Source organism: Oncorhynchus kisutch, linkage group LG24 (genome assembly GCF_002021735.2).
Source record: "Oncorhynchus kisutch isolate 150728-3 linkage group LG24, Okis_V2, whole genome shotgun sequence".
In the NCBI taxonomy this organism is placed as follows: domain Eukaryota; kingdom Metazoa; phylum Chordata; class Actinopteri; order Salmoniformes; family Salmonidae; genus Oncorhynchus; species Oncorhynchus kisutch.
Genome location: NC_034197.2, coordinates 12,679,765 through 12,700,651, shown reverse-complemented (window position 1 = coordinate 12,700,651; position 20,887 = coordinate 12,679,765). Strand labels below are relative to the sequence as shown.

The 20,887-nt window shown below is 44.1% G+C and overlaps 1 protein-coding gene and 1 long non-coding RNA gene across 5 annotated transcripts in view; one reads left to right on the top strand and one right to left on the bottom strand.

Moving 5' to 3' along the window:
• Positions 1-18,106, bottom strand: part of LOC109869451 (membrane-associated guanylate kinase, WW and PDZ domain-containing protein 3) — a 187,238-nt gene extending 169,132 nt beyond the window's left edge. For all 3 annotated transcript variants that reach the window (XM_031803530.1, XM_031803531.1, XM_031803532.1), the window contains exon 1: positions 16,808-18,106. In XM_031803530.1, coding sequence (XP_031659390.1) covers positions 16,808-17,114 — 307 coding nt within the window. In that variant the 5' untranslated portion in view covers positions 17,115-18,106. The remainder of the gene's footprint in view (positions 1-16,807) is intronic.
• On the top strand, positions 9,713-11,225 carry LOC116356863 (uncharacterized). 2 transcript variants are annotated; one of them, XR_004205162.1, is made up of 3 exons: positions 9,713-9,870; positions 10,492-10,729; positions 10,875-11,225. It is a non-coding gene; the product is annotated as an uncharacterized LOC116356863 (long non-coding RNA). The 2 variants fall into 2 exon arrangements; XR_004205161.1 differs by having other exon boundaries at positions 9,719-9,870; positions 10,522-10,729.
• Positions 18,107-20,887: the final 2,781 nt, after the last annotated feature.

Genomic DNA, 20,887 nt, shown 5'->3' with positions numbered 1-20,887 from the left:
ATGCTTTTGGGAAACCGGGCCCAGGTCTGTATGATGTGGGTAAAGTATGAACACCTAACACCACCTTACCGAGAGTCAAAGCATTCTTCAATGTTGTGAATCACAACTAGAGGTCGACCGATTAATCGGAATGGCCGATTAATTAGGGCCGATTTCAAGTTATAATAATCAGATTTTTTATTTTTTATTCCTCCTTTATTTAATCTTTATTTAACCTTTATTTAACTAGGCAAGTCAGTTAAGAACACATTCTTATTTTCAATGACGGCCTAGGAACGGTGGATTAACTGCCTCATTCAGGGGCAGAAAGACAGATTTTCACCTTGTCGGTTCGGGGGATCCAATCTTGCAACCTTACAGTTAACTTGTCCAACGCAATAATGACCTGCCTCTCTCTCGTTGCACTCCACAAGGAGACTGCCTGTTATGCAAACGCAGTAAGCCAAGGTAAGTTGCTAGCTAGCATTAAACTTATCTTATAAAAATCAATCATAATCACTAGTTAACTACACATGGTTGATGATATTACTAGATATTATATAGAGTGTCCTGTGTTGCATATAATCTGACTGAGCATACAAGCATACAAGTATCTGGTAGGTGGTAGGCAGAAGCAGGCGCGTAAACATTCATTCAAACAGCACTTTTGTGTGTTTTGCCAGCAGCTCTTCGTTGTGCGTCAAGCATTGTGCTGTTTATGACTTCAAACCTATCAACTCCAGAGATGAGGCTGGTGTGACCAAAGTGAAATGGCTGGCTATTTAGCGTGCGCTAATAGCGTTTCAAACTTCACTCGCTCTGAGCCTTGGGGTGGTTGTTTCCCATGCTCTGCATGGGTAACGCTGCTTCGATGTCGCGGCTGTTGTCGTTGTGTTGCTGATTCGAGCCCAGGGAGGACAGAGGAGAGGGATGGAGGCTATACTGTTACACTGGCAATACTAAAGTGCCTATAAGAACATCCAATAGTCAAAGGTTAATGAAATACAAATGGTATAGAGGGAAATAGTCCTATAATAACTACAACCTAAAACTTCTTACCTGGGAATATTGAAGACTCATGTTAAAAGGAACCACCAGCTTTCATATGTTCTCATGTTCTGAGCAAGGAACTGAAATGTTAGCTTTCTTACATAGCACATATTGCACTTTTACGTCCTTCTCCAACACTTTGTTTTTGCATTTTTTAAACCAAATTGAACATGTTTCATTATCTACTTGAGGCTAAATTGATTTTATTGATGTATTATATTAAGTTAAAATAAGTGTTCATTCAGTATTGTTGTAATTGTCACAAATACATGTTTTTGTTATTTATTTAATTATTATTATTTTAATGTATATATATATATATATATATATATATATAATATATTTGTTATTTATTTAATTATTATTATTTTAATGTATATATATATATATATATATATATATATATATATATAATATATAAAAATATATATATATAAAAATAATAAATCGGCCGATTAAATCGGTATCGGCTTTTTTGGTCCTCCAATTATCGGTATCGGCGTTGAAAAACCATAATCGGTCGACGTCTAATCACAACACTTCAGATCTGTATACCTGGGTCAAATACTGTGCGGCAGCTTGTCGCTATGATATTCAACAAAGAAAAGACGCTGCTCCTACACACTCTATGGAGCTTATTATGAGAAAATACAGTTAAAAGTACAGAGGAAAACACTTCTCCTTTTCCTGAGAATTAAAAAGACTAAGTAAGACCGTGTTTCCGTGAAATAGAGGACATCTTGTGCTCCTCACAGCTCCAACAGCCAAATGGAAACAATGTGAACTGGCTGCCAGAACACCTGTTGGTAACAATACACTTCTCTTGTGTCGAGTACAGCTTCCCAGAAGCACATTCTGTTCTCACCGCCATCAAACTCTAAATATCTGCATTCCTTACAAGACTCAATTCCCCACAAATATTAGTCTCGTCTTTGTACTCATGATATGCAAAGGAGCTATATTTTTACAAACACGGGGACTTATGTTACAGTACTCTGAAACATGTTTAGACAAGGCATGTCATTGTTGTCTATGCAATGTTTCAATCACTTTACAGATAATAATAAACTAGCAGATACTACAGTAATGCTTCTTGTTCTTCAAATAAATGTGACATTTTCCAGCTTGTCCTTAAAAAACGCATTGTGTTAAAACTGCTTGGCACGTACACAATTATATCTGAAGGGCTTTTTTGAAAAGCACCTTGGGAGAACTTACTTGCTGCCATCAGTGCTGACAGATCTATTTCTCGTGACACATTGTTGCTGATAAAAAGTCAATTGAAGGCAAAATGTACATATGCTGCTTACAATACTAGAATCCTCTCTCAGGGGAAACGAGGAGAGCAGAGAGACTCAATGATCAAGAGGAGGGAACGTGGGGGAGGGGGGGGGGGGAGACATGGCTCTCCTGGAACAACCATTGGGTCATCCAACCGTGACAGGTTGTCTTAGACAGTGCATGTAAGTTCCCGACTAGTCAACACATCTGAAGGATCCACACCATCATAGAAGGAGAGAGAAAGAGTGTGCCGTCTGTGAAGAAGGGTGCATGAAAGACAAAATGGTTTTCATGCTGTGCCATCATATGCAGAGGCAATCAGTGATCCGGATCCCCAGTCTCTCCAGCATTAGAAGTGCTGAATGAGAACTGTTAATGGGCACTCCAACAGTCACATAATCACAGGGACAATACATAGAGCCACCTCTCATCTTCTCCCTTTGACCAATACAGTTGTAAAGGGCCAATCTCAAAAGGACTATCGAGTTTAAAAAGGCCCTTAGAGGCCCCGGTACCGAGGGGTGCTGCTAGTGAAGAGGGGCCCTGTGAAGTTGAACTGAGCTCGAGCTACAGAGAGGCCATCCAGCCTTGTGCTTTCATCTGATTATATAAAGGCCTCCTCTTTTCAGAAGCAAAAACAATCTGCAATTCATCAGGAGGGCCGTGTAGAACAGGAAATGACAATTGTGGACTGAATAAAGGAGGTTGTGTGTCTTCCAGTCTTGCCGGCTCACAGTGGTAGACAACAACATACCAATGAAATGTGAAAGATACACTTTAAAACTACCAGGAAACATAGAAAACAATTAAGAATAGCTGGTCTGTCTGGTGATCCCTTATTGATGTCACTTGTTAAATCCACTTCTAGTTAGTGTAGATAAAAAGGGAGGAAGCAGGTTAAAGAAGGATTTTGAAGCCTTAAGACAATAGAGACATGGATCGTGTATGTGCCAAGATAAAATACTTAAGTGTCTTTGAATGGAGTATGGTTCCCAGCCGCACCCATTTCACGCACCACAGTTTCCCGCGTGTATTAAATGAGGTCCACCACCCAAATTGATGGTGGACCTAACTGTGGGAAGCATTAGAGCCATGCCCGACAAATCGAGGCTGTTCTGAGTGAAGGGGGGTGCAACTCAATATTAGGAAGGTGTTCCTAATGTTTGGTATAGTCAGTGTATACTTGCTGAGAAAACACACAATTAACCCTGTTGCTATCAGGAATTCTTTGCAGCTCCACAATTGTTTTTGGTGTGTGTGTGTGTCCTTCCACATGGAGACCAGGGGTCCAACCGCTATGCTATGGATGCAGGCTTAACAGGCTGAGATTGGACCGATCAATAAGCTGTTAGAAAACCTCAAATGCAAGGCCAACCAAATGGCCTGAGCAGGATTTCTGGCATCCATGAATTCTGATGAGGACACTTATCTAACTGGAGCATTGGGACTCTGCAGTATTTTTGTCTCCCCCGGCAATACACCAATCCAATGACATGACAGGTTTTAGAAATGAAGCTCACGTCCTCCACCGACTCCAGGTAACCCCATAGAGATTGGTAATAATAAATCTGAGTGGAGCTTTCCTTTCCCAGAGCCTTCGATTTTCTGCGGTCCGGCAGCATTAACCATTTTCCCACCACGTACTTGTGTCCTGTGGTGCAAACTGTGGCCTAATTCCTTCATCTGTCCAGTGGGAGACTTTATGAGGATGCAATGGGCAGGATAGCCAGCATGCTACAATATAACCAGACATCACATCACCCTTAAAAAGTTCTCATGGTTGGCACTGGGCCCAAATCAGAGTTGACAACAGCTGTAGCCACAAAACAATCTGCAATTCATCAGGAGGGTCGTGCCTATTAGTGAAGAATAGGAAATGACAAATCGTGGACTGAATAAAGAGGTTGTGTGTGCTGTCGCAACATGTTGTCTTCCAGTCTGCCGGCTCACAATGGTAGACAACATACCAATGAAATGTGAAAGAGACCCTTTAAAACTACCAGGACAGGGATCCCGAGTGGCGCAGTGGTCTAACGCGCTGCATCGCAGTGCTAGCTGTGCCACTAGAGATTCTGGGTTCAAGTCCAGGTTCAGCTGGCCGCGACCAGGAGACCCATGGGGCGGCGCACAATTGGCCCAGCGTCGTCCGGGTTAGGGGAGGGTTTGGCCGGCAGGGATGTCCTTGTTCAATCGCGCACTAGCGACCGGGCTCACGCTCGCTGACTTTAGTTACCAGCTGTACTGTGTTTCCTCCAAAACATTAACCTGGCTTCCAGGTTAAGTGGGCATTGTGTTATAAAAATACCAGAAAATATTAAGAACACAATCTTTCCATAACATATCTTTCACCTGGATTCACTTGATCAGTCTATGCTCCCTTATTGATGTCACTTGTTAAAAGCACTTTAAAAAAATCAGTGGGGAGGAGGTGTTAAAGAAGGATTTTGAAGCCTTGAGACACAGATTGTGTGTTTGTCTCATTCAGAGGGTGACAAAAGATTCAGTGCATTCAGAAGGTATTCAGACCCCTTGACTTTTTCCACATTTTCTAACGTTACAGCTTTATTCTAAAATGGATTCAATTGTATTTCCCCCCCTCAAATCTACACACAATAGCCCAAAGCAAAAACCGTTATCGCATTGTCATAGTTCCAATACTTTGTTGAAGCACCTTTGGCAGCGATTACAGCCTCGAGTCGTCTTGGGTATGACGCTACAAGCTTGGCACACTTGTATTTGGGGAGTTTCTCCCCTGCAGATCTTCTCAAGCTCTGTCAGGTTGGATGGGGAGCGTCGCTGCACAGCTATTTTCAGGTCCCTCCAGAGATGTTCGATTGGTTTCAAGTCGCGGCACTGGCTGGGCCACAAGGACACTCAGACTTGTCCCAAAGCCACTCCTGCGCTGTCTTGGCTGTGTGCTTAGGGTCATTGTCCTGCTGGAAGCTGAACCTTCGCTCCAGTCCGAGGTCCTGAGCGGGTGGTGGTTAATTTGAAGGTAGGCTGATGTGGCTTTCTTATGTTTGATTCTGGTCCTGGAGGAAACCATGGATACCGCCACCAGAGTGACTCAAATCGATTCTTCAAGGTAGAGTGGCAGTGACAAACAGCTGAGTGGGTTGAGCTGGCAGCCTGGCACAGACCACAGAGACAATCGAGGCCTAGACGGGCAGGGCCGTGGTCCAACACGGCCCTGCCAGGCCTGAGATCGAGAACCATCTCTCTGTAGTTCAGTGGTTTTATTACCACAGTCAGGAGGAGCACAAAGCAAGCAGGAAGCCGCGGGGCCAGACAAAGACAGCTTCGGGCCCATCTCTCCCTAACAACACCAACCAATCCCGGAGAAAGAGAACAGAGCGGGAGAATGAATCAAAGAAAACAAAAAGAGCTCTAAAAATACAACCGGCAGGGCGGAACACCTGCAACATCACAGAGCAGGACAGGGTGGGTGGTAACTAAGGAACATCTGTGGACATCAGAATGATGACTGAGGAAAGGAGAATCGATGACAACATCAAGCCCCAGCCTGCAGGAATAAAAAGCGCCACAAATCCCATTGTTCTAATTGCATCTCCCCTCAAAAGGCCACTAGAACTGAAGAAATAATCCTCATCTCGGCCTTAATTTCTCATTCTTATGCACGTGCGCTCACTGGCGGCTCACAAGGGGGGCTGAGAGAGTTATTTGCAGATATTACGAATCCAAAGAGCCAACTGTGCCTGTTCTCTAGTGGTGGGGTGTCGAGGGGAGTGTTAGTCAGGCTGGGGAGGAGTCCAAACTAATTTTATTATAGACGTGTATGTGTGTGTGTGTGTGTGTGTGTGTGTACAGAGAAGCAACCCCACCCTCTCAGTCACATCCTCTCCCTCGCTCTGTATATTTGCATTTCTAATCCCTCTATAATCTCTGCATCTACTTCCATGGGAAACGTTCTGGTCAGGAGATTATGTGGGCAGAGATGCCAGCTGCCTCTGCTTCCAATGACCCTCGGTGCCTCTGCAGTGTAGAAGGGCATCTCGTACTCGGGAGTCAGACCGAGTTACTAGAATATCCGAAAGGACATTATTATTTGAATACTTGTGCAAGTATGAAATAAATAGGCTCATTTTAACACCGAAAAGGCCTTTTTCTAAATGCAATTAAAATATCCACGTGACATTGTTACGCACAACAAAAATATTTTTTTTTAAACGCAACATGCAACAATTTCAAAGATTTTACAGAGTTACAATTCATAAGGAAATCAGTCAATTGTAATTCATTCATGAGGCCCTAATCTATGGATTTCACATGACTAGGAATACAGCTAAGCCTCTGTTGATCACAGATTCCTTCAAAAGAGATAGGGGCGTGGATCAGAAAACCAGTCAGTATCTGGTGTGACCACCATTTGCCTCACACATCTCCTTCACATGGAGTTGATGAGGCTGTTGATTGTGGCCTGTGGAATGTTGTCCCACTCCTCTTCAATGGCTGTGTGAAGTTGCTGGATATTGGCAGGAAGTGGAACACGCTGTCGTACACGTCGATCCAGAGCATCCCACACATGCTCAATGGGTGACATGTCTGGTGAGTATTCAGGCCATGGAAGAGCTGGGACATTTTCAACTTCCAGGAATCGTGTATAGTTCCATGCGACATGGGGCCGTGGCATTATGATGCTGAAACATGAGGAGATGGCAGCGAATGAATGGCACGGCAACGGGCCTCAGGATCTCGTGCATTCAAATTGCCATAGAAAAAAAAGCAATTGTGTTCATTGTTCATTATTTTTGTTTGCATAAGGACCTTTGACGTTTCAAATCATGAATTGAATAAAACAAACTTGAATGTAGTTATGACGTGCATGGTGTGCACCCCATAAAAAGACTGGTAGCATTCACATGTAGCTTGTTGTTCATGTTGGCCAATCAAACTGGCAAAGAAGCTCAATGCGTACAAGAGGAGTGACAGTACACTAATGCAATGCGTGAAATGAGAAGGAGTAGCTAGGCTACAAGGAACAACCAACAGGTAGGCAATTGTTTCATCTGAATGGGGTTGGGGAGAAAGCGCAGCATGTGGCATAAATTAGTCGAGCTAGCTGAAGCTGACTAGCTTAGCTAGCTTCTCTACACTACTCCAGTCAAGATGCTGGCTTTAGGACCACGTTGACGCCTCGGAGCGGGCGGGAAGGCTGTTATCCTGGCTGCAGTAAACAACGCAAGTTTCCTCTCAAAACAGTGCAGGGTTGGAAGATGGCTCAGTAACTGCTGTTTGACTTGACATGAAACTAAATTGGAGTTTTTAATCCCAGTGCTGAGCTAGTGCGTAGAATGTTTATGTCCCTTATCAACTGAGGGGAATGAAGCTACAGCAGCCAAGGTAATAATGGCTGGAGTAAATTTAGTTTGTTTTTGGTGTTCTCCAAATACCATTTTAGAGGTTTCAAATTGTTTATAAAAGCAGTAAAGCTTTCGATTGGACCTTGTGTGCAATTGACCAATAAAGTGATCATCTTACTTGAGATCCGCCCCTCTGTGCAGTGCACACGCCATCCAATCTTCCCTGCTCTCCCTCCTTCGTTTCCCTTCCACTCTCCACTTCCTTATCTCCCTTTAAAAGCAGCTGGCTGTGAATAAGCACCGTCTGTCACCACCTTCATGAGACGAACAGAAATTCATCATTGTGTGCTTCTGTCCGAGGTCGACGTCACTGCTCAAAAGGCACAGCTTCACACAGCTGCTAGCGCTGTGATAGCACCCCCAGCCTCCCACCGTGTACCTGTCTCTCCAAGCATCAAGCCATTAGCCTGAAAGCTGCTTATCAGGGTGTCCATGACAGAGCTCACTCTGCTGCACAGGGGAATGACAGACCCCCGTTTGTTTGTCCACGGATGAAGGGAGGTATAGGAAAAGGGAAACATTTCCCTACGTGACTAGATATCTGTCCCAGGATGCATTGTCTTAACAGAACAGCTGCATTATATTCCCAGGCCATTGACTCTTACGCTTTACCATTAAGCTTGGGGATAATGTGCCCTGTGACAGAATGTGTTATTTATACTGACCATTTACAAGGCTGACCTCACCTCATCTCCAGGGGAATAAACTACAGCCATGATGCTTCACTGCATGGGGGTTGGGTCAATTAACAGACAAGAGACAGCGTGCGCGTGTTGTACTGCACTTCCACAGGCATCTACGTACCGAGAGACACGGCTGCTACTCCTGACACCACACCGTGGCACGGCCACTCCACTCCCTCAGTCAGAGAAATTAAGGGGGCATTAGTGAAAGCAGCAGACATCTCCTGTCTGCAAACACCCGGCCTGCCAAGTCATCCCCCCCCCACCCCTTCGGACAATGTGGCTGATAGAAGAGACCACAGATCATGTTAAAACGTCATCATTGCTGCAGGCCCTATTCATTACCATGCTGACGGTCTCAAAGTGACAGACAGGACAATAAAACAGGGATAAATAACAAGTGCCCGGGACACCCGTGTCACTCTGCATCTTTGTTAGGTTTCCAACGTGGGCTCCCACACACGCTGTCCGGTTCGCCACTAGTTATTAAAAGTCTGTTCCCTGCCAGGCAAACAAACAGTGGACAGTGGAATATATTTTAAACGCCAGGCAGCTTTGATGGGAATGACAAGTGTTGGGCCAATAGACTGGCACCACAGAGCCTCTTATGTCTTCCCTGGTTCCCTTTCCTCCTCTCGTCCTGTGAGAGGGTTCAGTGGGTCTCTCATGCTCTGTAATGTGGGAACGGAGGAGTTGAAGTACGGGCCACATTCCAGGCCGTCTCTATTGCACACTGTGCAGATGATCCGATGTCTGGAGAATGCCTAAAAGTGTTTCTAGAACTTCTCAGGAAGCAAATGAAAAACACAGTAATCTTCTGAGATGTGCTCGAAGTTAAAACACTTTCTCCCGACCAGATCTGATCGTCTGCGTAGCTCGACTGCAATGCAAATGACCTGGAATGCGACTACAATAAAAGATGAACACAGCCTATATAAAAATCCCCTTAGTTCTGAGCGAGAGCTGCTGCAGGAGTCGGCCGTGTCAGGAGCGGAGAGGGAGGGATGGAAAGAAGGAGGGGGGATGCTTTAGTATTCACAGCAGCTGCTGCTGTCTGGGGCCTCCGCGCACCCATCCGCTCGCTCTCACTCCCTCCCTCCCTCCCTCCTTCCCTCCTTCCCCACTGACAGCCTAGCTGTCGGACAGACGGGCGGATTGGATGGTGGGATGGCGGGCGAAGGAGAGTGACAGGGTTGGGGAATGAGCCCAGAGACAGCAGCCGGTAGGAGGGAATGAAACAACACACACACTGTTACGTTCCCCAGTTTCTGTATTGATTTGGGTTTGTATGTTGCAGCTGATTGGTCGGCCCCATTTCAGATTGGAGATCTGACCCCGCCCTCTCGTTAGGAGATACAGCTGTCTGCAATTATCGACTCTTTCTGCAGCTTGAAAAACCAGTGTTCCTTTGTTAGGGGAGAGCTTCTTTGATGTCCTGTGTTGGTTGTTGCCCAGTATAAGTTGTTGTAAAGTATTTTATAGCCGGTCCTGCAGAGGTATGTGTATGTCATAGGACTTAGAGGTATGTGCATGCCATAGGACTTAGTGTTTTTAGTTTATTCAAATTGTTCACTGCGTTTGACTTATTATGTTTCATTTGGGGGGGGAAGAGGAAGGCACCTTGGGAGTGTTTAGGCAACAGGCCTGCGGGCATGCATATACCCGTAGTATGTACTCTGTCTATGCACAGTAGGGTAAGACCTGGGCGGACCACCCCCTGTATTTTGGTTAGTGTGCCAGGTGGTGCTAAGAATAGGTAAGTAGTTGGTAGGTAGGAGAGGGGACTAACTTGTACTTTCTTTGCCCTGGTTCCGTCCAGCCCCTTTTCCCGACAATTACCGTGTTAAGGAAATACATTTCCTGTTAACGCTAATATTCTCTGCCTCGGTCATCCTTACCAGCACTTACAGTCACATACACTCAACTCCCCGTGGAGTGAAAGAGGTATTAGGGTGTTGTGTTCCCTCCTCAAAGGCGTGAGTAACATACACGGCTGGTGGCACCTTAATTGGGGAGGACGGGCTCATAGTAATGGCGGGAACAGAATAAAGGGAGCGGTATCAAACAAGTCGTTTCCATGTGCTTGATCCCATTCACTCCCATTCACTCCAATCCAGGAATGATTGAACCCGTCCTTCCCTCACCAGCCTCCTGTGACGCACACGCGAAGATGAGATCAAGTGGAGTTCCATCTGGAATGCAGTGGGCCAACAACGAAAGGGAGAAGGTTCTAACCTATCTAAGCAGGCCGGGGAGACTGTAATAATGCTTCTACCTCAAACACTGGAGCATGACTGATAAGGGCTGATAAGAACCATTACAATGACTAACAATTCCATAGTCCATGATCATATGGTGAGCTATAGATCAGAACGTTGTTACAAGCCAATTAAGTTCAGAGGTATCACTCCCCTCTGTGACAGGCCTGTTGTCAGTGAGCCTCTCTGCACCATGACGGAAGTAAGACTTTGTGACCTTCTCCGTCTTGTTTCTGTCCTAGGTAAGGCACTGTGAAAGGCACCACCACCGAGGAAAAGCTATTACTCCCCCCAATTTGATTTTTTTTTACTTTTGGAGAATGTGTGTATTGTATTGCTAGTTATTGCTGCATTGGAGCTAGAAACATAAGCATTTTGCTACACCTGTGATATCAGCAAAACTGTGTACGTGGCTAATAAACTTTGATTTGATCGAACTTTAAAAAACAGGGACGACTGGGAGGAGTGTGACAGTGTATTGCTGTTACTGTCACAGTGGTTAACAACCCACTGAGCGACAGACATTTACAAGGCAACCAAGACTAGTTATTTACTTAGCTGGAGCCTTCTGTAATAGCATAATTTTCTGGTAGTGTTGTCTCCTACTGACATTGTGTGAGCTGGGAACAAGGGGTACCGGTCTACCCAAATACAAATAATGAAATGGTGTTTGGTGATAAAACACTGCTGGAAGGAAGAAGACTTTCCTGCCAGTGTATGGAGACAGCCGTTAGAATGGATACAAGACTTTGTCCATCGAAGCGGAAATATGTTAAGAGTTTCGGACAGAAGTTACAGACGTTGTTGGCTGGGTAAAGCTACCATCGACTGGTTGAAACAGAGCAGCCATCTCATAAAACTAGCACTGTGAGACAAACCACATTAAACACCACACTGCAGCGGTACTCTGCTGGGCTGGAGATTGTAAAACCAGTGTGAAATGGTTCTCTCATTAATGGTTTTATCATAACGAGACACTGCTGGGCTATTTAACATAGTGCCTTCAGAAAGTAAAGTATTCACACCTCTAGACTTTTTCCACATTTTGTTGGTTCCAGTTTTCATTTCAAATGGATTCAATAGAAGAAGAAAAGTACACCACTTTATTTTATTTTTTACAAGTTAATTAAAAATCAAAAGACGAAATGTCTTGCGTGAATAAATATTCAACCCCTTTGTTATGACAAGCCTAAATAAGTTCAGTAGTCAAAATTTGCATAACAAGTCACATAAGTTGCATGGACTGTTTAACATGATTTTTTAATGACTACCTCATCTCTGTACTCCACACATACAATTATCTGTACAGTCCCTCAGTTGAGCAGTGAACTTCAAGCACAGAATCAACCAGGGAGGTTTTCAATGCCTCACAAAGATGTGCAAAAAAATAATAAGTCTGACATTGAATATCCCTTTGAGCATGGTGAAGTAATTAATTACACTTTGGATGGTGTAAAGGTACAACTAGTCACTACAAGGATACAGGCACCTTCTTAACTCAATTGCCAGAGGAAGAGAACCACTCAGGAATTTCACCATGAGGCCAATGACATTAAAACAGCTACAGAGTTGAATGGCTGTGATATGAGAAAATAGAGGATTGTAGCTACTCCATAATTCTGACGTAAATGACAGAGTGAAAAGGAGGAAGCCTGTACGACATAAAAAATTATCCAAAACATGCATCCTGTTTGCAACAAGGCAGTAAAGTAATACTGCAAAAATGTGGCAAAGCAATTAACTTCTTGTCCTGAATACAAAGTCTTACTTTTGTGGCAAATCCAATACATTACGGAGTACCACACTCCATAATTTCAAGCATAGTGGTGGCTGCAACAAGTTAAGGGTACGATTGTTGTTATTATTAAGGACTGGGGAGTTTTTCAGGAGTTTTTTTTTTTTTTAACAGAATGGAGGTAAGCACAGGCAAAATCCTAGAGGAAAACCTGCTTTAGTCTGCTTACCACCTGACACTGGGAGATGAATTCACCTTTCAACAGGAAAATAACCTAAAACACAATGCCAAAACTACACTGGTGTTGCAAACCAAGAAGACAGTGAATGTTCCTGAGTGGCCGGGTTAGAATTTGACTTAAATCTGCTTGACAATCTATGGCAAGACATGAAAATGGTTGTCTAGCGATGATCAATTCCCAACGACAGAGATTGAAGAATCCAGGTGTGCAAAGCTCTTAGACTTACTCAGAAAGGCTCACTGCTGTAATCACTGCCAAAAGTGATTCTAACATGTATTGACTCAGGGTTGTGTGTAAATAAGATATTTATGTATTACATGTCCAATAAATTTGCTAATATTTCTAAAAACATGTTTCCACTTTGTCATTATTGGGTATTGTGTGTATATGGGTGAGAGAAAAATGGATTGAATCCATTTTTAATTCAGGTTGCAACAACAAAATGTGGAATATGTAAAGGGGTACAAATACGTGTCGAAATGTAGATCTGCTTACAAAAGCAGATCACACAATCAGTTTTGATTCCAGGATAACACTGGATGCATTACTTCTTTTAATTTTCCCCAAATTTTTTAAACCATTTTTCTCCCCAAATTTCGTGATATCCAAATGGGTAGTTAGTCTTGTCCCATCGCTGCAACTCCCGTACGGACTCAGGAGAGTCGAAACGTGTCCTCCGAAACATGACCCTGCCAAGCCGCACTGCTTCTTGACACACTGCTCGCATAACCCGGAAGTCAGCCGCACCAACGTGTCAGAGGAAACACCGTACAGCTGGCAACTGAAGTCAGCTTGCATGCGCCCGGCCACCACAAGGAGTCGCTAGCGCGCAATGGGACAAGGACCTCACAGTCGGCCAAACCCTCCCCTAACCCGGTCGCGGCCCGGGTCTGTAGTGGCGCCTCTAGCACTGCGTTGCAGTGCCTTAGACTGCTACACTAGTCGGGAGGCCTGCAGTGCACTACTTTTGTCCAGGGAGAAATGGCACCCTATTCCATTTATAGTGCACTACTTTTCTAAAATGGGCCTTGGTCAAAAGCAGTGCACTATAAAAAGGGAATAGGGTCCGATTTGGGACACACCCTCTGGCTACTTAAAGAGAGGACGTGTGCTACGTTTCCAATCCTGACCTGGAGCCACTCAGCAAGATAGAGAGAGCAGCATCACATTGGCTCTTCTCCTGTTTGGCTCAGAGCCACAGATGTAATGCTCATGGCTAGAATATGCAGTTACGAAGACGGGATGGGAAATGCTCTTCTGGGATCATAGCACTTTCAGTGCAAATTTAGGGTGTATTAATCAACCACCCCATACTCATTTACACACAAACACAGCATCTGGATTGCACACAATCCTGAAGATGTCCTGTTCCATTGACGTACAAGAATGTAATAAGCTATCAGAGTATTATAGATAGACCCGTGGTGCTGTGGAGACTGGGGAAGGGAGAGAGAGAAGAGTCAATAAGGGAATAGAATGAAGGGGAGAGAAATCACAAGACAACAGAAAACCAATGAGAAGGCATGTCCCTAGGAGGGTAGATGGGGAGGGAGAAGCAGCGCAGAGAGAAGAGAAAACAACAGAGAAGGTGGAGAGCATTGAGCAAGCTAAGAGGGTGAGGAAGTGTTAAGATAAGGCAATACTGCAATAATTCTCAAAGATATGCAATCATGTGTTACTGTAGATTAGTCTACTTGAGCATTGGACTTCTATGCATACAGGTGTGTATGTGTTGTAGTAGAACTTAATCCATCCCTCAAGGGCAATTGATTCATCACCCCCGGCTTCGACAAGACAAAGTACAAAGACAGTCATCGATAGCAATAAAGTATAGCTTTAACAAGTAAGCAAAGCAACAGATTAAAGATTCCAACCCAGCTTCAGCTTTTGAGCTCAGGCCAGCCCCACCATCACAGTGTAGTTCAGGTGTCTGTTGTCATAAACTCACTGGCTGCCAACAGATGGGCAGTGGTGCCATGGTTACCACTAGCCAGGCTACAGTGTGACAGCCCCTACTTGTCTATAGCCCTGTAACCCAGGCCCTGCATCTCAGGACTGGAGTTCACAACAACACCGGCCTGGTAACATCAGATCCTCAGACAGCCTCATCTAGGCATGGAGACCCCATCAAAGATAGATGATGGGTGAATTAACCATGAGGCTGAGGGATAGACAGAAACACTTCACAGAGACTGGCTGGGATAGCGACACCGTGTAGAGGCCGGCACGGCTGGCACGGCTATCAAGCGCAACAGTTTGCCAAACCCCACATTTGAAAGGAAGGTAGATAACAGGCACACTATCGATTCTAACTATCGACCCCCCCCCCCCCCTCCATCACTAGTGTTTCTTCAGAGCGTCTCTTCACCCGGACCATGGCTGCGTCCCAAAAAGCAGGGTGCTACTTGGGACAGTCCATACAGCAAAACCCTACATACGTCGAAAAGTACCACTTCCTCCCACCACCCATAACAAGTTGCCGTGTAAGTATGACAACCAATTCCCGCTTCATTTACATGCGTCTCCTTGTGTTTACGCAAAACCAGTAACCACACTCGTCCATGCATGTAAAACAGAGATAAGACGAGAGAGAGGGATAATGTCCATGAGGTTTCGAGAAGTCAGTAAGTCCTTGACATGGAGAAGATGTAGGCCACTGGGGAGAACGCAAGGACGTTTCGTAAGAGCAACCGGGCAGGACGGGGAAAGACTGACAACATCTGTCCATCCAAACAAAGAGGATTACACACGCACATTTGATAGCCTAGCGCTGATTCAAGCTAGAAGGTACACGTTCTGCTGAACTACAAAGATCTTAGCACAATCATTCTACAGCATCCTACGTCTCCCACTTCTCTACGTTTCCGCTGAGTGAAGTTGGGTCGTTGATATTTCTAAGTAGAAATGGTGTACCAACTGAATTGATATCAAATGAAGTGCCTTTTAACATAGACCACAAGGCGAAGTCAATTCATCCTGTTTTGTTTTTATATGAAGATTTGCTAAAGTGCCAAAATTCAGCATTTTGACATGTCCCTCTGTCAACCCCGTGTCACCCACTTCATTCCAAAATCTCTTCGAGTTTCACCATCTTTGTAAATCCCTGGTTATTGTGTTGCTTTGTTTTGACAAAAGTCACCTCTGAAGATTATTATTGATTCCATGCGAGTAGCGATTCTTTTAAGTCTGTCCTTCGTTTGAAGGTCAACCTTGTTACATGAACTGAATTCACATTTTAATATGGTGAAACTAATTCCTTTTTAAATACATGTTTTTCAAAAGAAACATTGAACATCTAATAGTGAGAACAGTGTAAAAGCAGGTGAGCCGTTCCTAGTCTTTTTTTGGCAATTTTCTGGTGTTTTGTGGTGGAAAACGGAGCAGGTCAAGCATAACGCGTCCACCCTGTTACAAAGACAGGCTAGAAATGTTCACACCTTGTTTCATGTGCAGCTTGCATTCAATTGCCCTCCCTGTTGCACACAACAAGATTCTAGTCCCCATGGGGAGTTCTGGCTCACTTAAGAAGAAATCATCAACCCTGTTACAGTCCTCCCTGTTACTGTATTTGTCACAGTCTTTTTCCTTGTACCTCTTCAGATGAGAATTTTTTTTGTATCATGTTTAACATGTGATCTTTATGACAGGATGTTACAACAACAAAATGATGTCACTTCTCAAAAGGCACTGAACTGGTGGAATGACCCAGTTTATACTGTGTGATGTACTGGCATAAGCAGTCGAGGAGACAAATAAAGGTTAACACACATCTGATCCTCCCACTATCCTGGAGGCCAAAGACGCAGCCCAATTACAAGCTTGACTATTTATTCCATTCCAACCAGAGACCGTGTGCAGTCCCAGTTAACCCCACAGCTATGACTCAGGCCATTAACTGCCCTGGGCAAATAGGATTACACCGAAAGGAGAACACATAGTGTGTGTATGGGCAAGACAACAATTCAAGTCTTCTGAATGTGATTATCTGAGTGGACTTTGGGGCAGGTGAGAGTTAACTAGAAGAATGCATGTTGTCAGAGCTCACGTATGGGGTCAATTTGATTTCACAGACCAGACCAAGGTTACCATAGTACGACAAGTACGCCATATTACGAAACACATCATGGTAAAATGCATAACTTTGAAGAGTAGGCCTAGGCTGCAAAACCTCTGAACGGTAATAACAACACTAAACATACCTGGTTTGACGGTCTTGATACGGATGGGCTCCCGAAAGTGGCGGATGACAGCGAGGGTGTCTCGGTTGGTCAGGCCGCTGACAGGGGTGCCGTTCACTTCCAGAAGCACGTCCCCGGTGTTCGGTAACCTCCCGACGTGACAGACCATTGCCTCCGTAATCACATGTCCCAGGTATGGGAATTCTCCCAGCTCTGCTCCCCCTTGTACGTCCACAACCGAGCCGAACTCCTCGGCATTCCCCCATGATAGCGCGCACTCCTGGACTTTACCGGACCAGTGCTTCTTCTTCTTAAGCGTTTTGGACATGTTTAATCCCTCTTGTAAATCTTTAGAGTCCCAGACTGTGTGGTTGTTTGAGAGACGAGATAAGCAGTTATTTTTAAGATGCAGATGTGACTATTGCACAGAGATAATGAGATGAGGCAATCTGCTCACTAGTGTTTTTGTATTTCATTCCATTCATTGAGCAATGTCATTTCAAAGCATTATCCGTATGAACATCCCGAATTATTGGAACTTCACCGGTCTGCGATACAATAGTAGACTGTAGTGCAAGACTATCTGCGTCAGTGTTGTCGCAGGAGGCTAGATCGATCGCGGGGATGCTGATGTTGTCCCTCGCACTAAATTATTGGGTAGCTGGGCAATGAAGCTCTACTTCTGAATGAGTAGCCTACTGCTTACTTACAGTGAATCGGTCTGATAAACAGTTTTATAAAAGCCTATTACGCACAATAGCCAATAACTCAATTTTGGATCGATCCGTCGTTGAGTCTATAGCCTTGACTACACAGACTCTCCACTTGACTCAGTCGATGTATCAATTCCATTAACTAAATTACCCCGAACAACTAGCTATGTCGTTAAATTATTGAGCATAACAACTGTTGCCTACACCCTCTGACAATTCTTCATCCAAAATTCGCCAGGGGCCAACTTAGTTCCGCGCACTTGTTTTACCTCCTCCACCGGTGACTTCAGCGACGCAGTCCTTGGAAACGGAACAACATACCTGGCATCAGCAGCGAATGTATTCGCAGAACTCGGGTAGTGTAGCCTACTCTGCTGGCAACTTGCTCCCTATTCTTCAACCCTCGTAAGCCCAGCTCAGAGAGCGCCGTCTCGTCAGTTGACGCCCCATGTGGTCTCTTGTCAGATTCAGCCCGGTGGCTCACAGAACTGGGGAGATTTAGGCGCAGGAGTCTATGGAACTAACAATAAAACAAGAAATCACGAATAACTTTTTTGCTTGTTTTCACCGTGTTGATTTCTTGAAGGAAAGCCCATCCAGGCGCCAATGACTGCTTGGGGTTGCCTCCAATCAGATGGTGGGAACGGAGTAAAACAATGCAAATCAACCAATGGAAATGGTTGGGCGGGGCTTCTGCGCAAACTCTGTTTCAATTGTCCCGCTTAGCTTGATTTAGCTCGTCAAGCTTTCTGGGTGGACTGAGTTCCCAGTCACACGCGTTGGGTACGTTTTGGGACCCGGCGCTCAGCTGAGTAAATTGAGCGTGCCCACTAGGTAGATGAAATATTGCAACAATATTATTTTCTTGTAGATTACAGACGCTGTCAATTAAATTGCCAATCATAATGCTATGAAACTACAAAGTAGTCCTAACAATTTTAATTAGTAGTTTGTTAACTGGAACCAGGACAGTGCAATTACAAATCAATTTGTATAATTTGCATAGCATACTGTAGGGCCAAGTATTTTCGCGTGTCATTTATTGAGGGGAGGATGTCCAGTGCGTCAACTCTTGCGTGACTGTGCCATCTTGTGGTTAAATGAACTTGTAGGTCCTGAGAATGTGTAGACACAGAGCAGTAGAGGCTCCTCAGGGGAGGACCATCCTCAGTGAATTTCATAAAAATGTAAATGGTAAAACACTTAAAAAGTGATCCTTTTAGATAAACTATACTCACGTCACCAAATAATGGATTAAAATACACTATTTTGCACAGAAGGTCGACAGTAGCCTCAACAGCCCTCTGTAGGGTAGCACCATGGTGTAGCCAGAGGACAGCTAGCTTCCGTCCTCCTCTGGGTACATTGACTTAAATACAAAATCTAGGAGGCTCTAGGTTCTCACCCCCTTCCATAGACTTACATAGTAATAATGACAACTTCCGGAGCATGTCCTCTAGCCTATGAGAGCTCTTGCAGCATGACTGGCATGTTGTCCACCCACAATTAAAGGATCAGAGAATGAATCTAGTACTGAAAGCATAAACTACAGCTAGCACTGCAGTGATAATGTGATTTAACCAAAGATGAGCGGTATCCATTACTGGGGGTTACAGGTTTGCCAAAACAAAACGTCCGATTTTTAATCTAACCTGGTATTGGTGATACCATCTTCATTCTCGATTCGGCCAAACGTATATCTTCTAAAATGGAAGTGTCCAGTTGCAGATGGTGCATTTTCATTTAGAAAATGCACCATTATTGAAATAAAACATTTGCTCCATGAAGTAATCCAACAATGTGTACACCGCCATCTTGTCTATTTATTGATTGGTGGTGCTTTCAAGACAACAAAAAAACAAGGTCAAATCAGTGTCATCATGACGTGGCACTTTGGGGTGGACCCACCTTAATTAATGAGAGAAAATGCATTTTAAATAGACAAAATGGCAGCGTACACATTGATGGATTTACTTCATGGAGCAACAATTTATTTTAACAGAGCATTTTCTAAATTCAAACGCATCACCTTGTAATGGCGTTCGTCTGTTGAAAGAGGAGCGGACCAAAATGCAGCGTGGTGGTTACTCATGTTCTTTAATAAAGATGAACGAACAAACAATCAATACAAACGTAACACGAAAACCTATACAGCCTATCTTGTGACAACTAACACAGAGACAGGAACATTCACCCACAAAACCCACAGTGAAACCCAGGCTACCTAAATATGGTTCCCAATCAGAGACAACGAGAATCACCTGACTCTGATTGAGAACCGCCACAGGCAGCCATAGACATTGCTAGACACCCCTACTCAGCCACAATCCCAATACCTACTAAAACCCCAATACAAAAACACAACACAAAATAAACCCATGTCACACCCTGGCCTGACCAAATAAATAGAAAACACAAAATACTAAGACCAGGGCGTGACACACCTGCAACTGGACACAGACATTTTAGACGACATGTTTGGCCGAATCTAGAACAAATATATTCCCTATAGTCTACCAGGTTAGTTAAAATCTCTGGTGACATTTTGAATAGTCAAACCTGTAACTCCAAGTATGGAGTTAATCACATTATCTGGTGTAACAATAGTATCTAGACAGTCTGAAAATCCCTCGATAGAGCTATAGTTCCAGACAGGGGTGCAACTTTCACTGGGGACATGACACATCCCCCCACACACACACTTTTATAATTGCACTGTGATACAAAAAGTGGCATAGTTGTGCTTGAGTACCATGCAGACACCTCAGAGTGGTTGGGTAGACTGTTTGCTTTTTCTCTGAGTAGTAAAAGCAAGCAGAGAATAAACTGGCTGCTCTTTATTTGACTGATGTAGCTGTCAAGGTAACTGTTTGACTTAACAGAAAGAATGAATATTTATTCCCAGTGCTGAGCTAGTAGTGTAACTGACATGTAACATTAGCTAATGTTTCATCCCCTCTCGACTGACGTTCTTTCTGTCTGAAGAGAATTAACTAGCTAGCTAGTAGCTACCACAGCCAGTCCAGCTCTAGCCCCTAGCTATCTGTCAGGTAGCAGCATCTAGCAGCTGTTGTGTATATGGAAATGTTTTGTAGCCTTTTTGTCCCATTTCAACATAAGTAAAATAACTTGGATAGTTTGCCAGTTGATGTACTATTAGAGCTAGCCAAAAGTTGGCTAATGTTAGCTGGGTCATTCCAGAATTGGAGTACAATTTTGGCATCAACACTTTTGAAAAATGAACCCTTTATTTGATAATTTTCTGTTATGTATTTAAGAAAAAATGCAATAAACTGTCAAATCATTTGTTTCGTCCAGCTCAGGCATCAAAGGTACACTTTTTATGAGATATTTTATTTGTTGTGTGCTATGTTTGGCGCAACCCTGT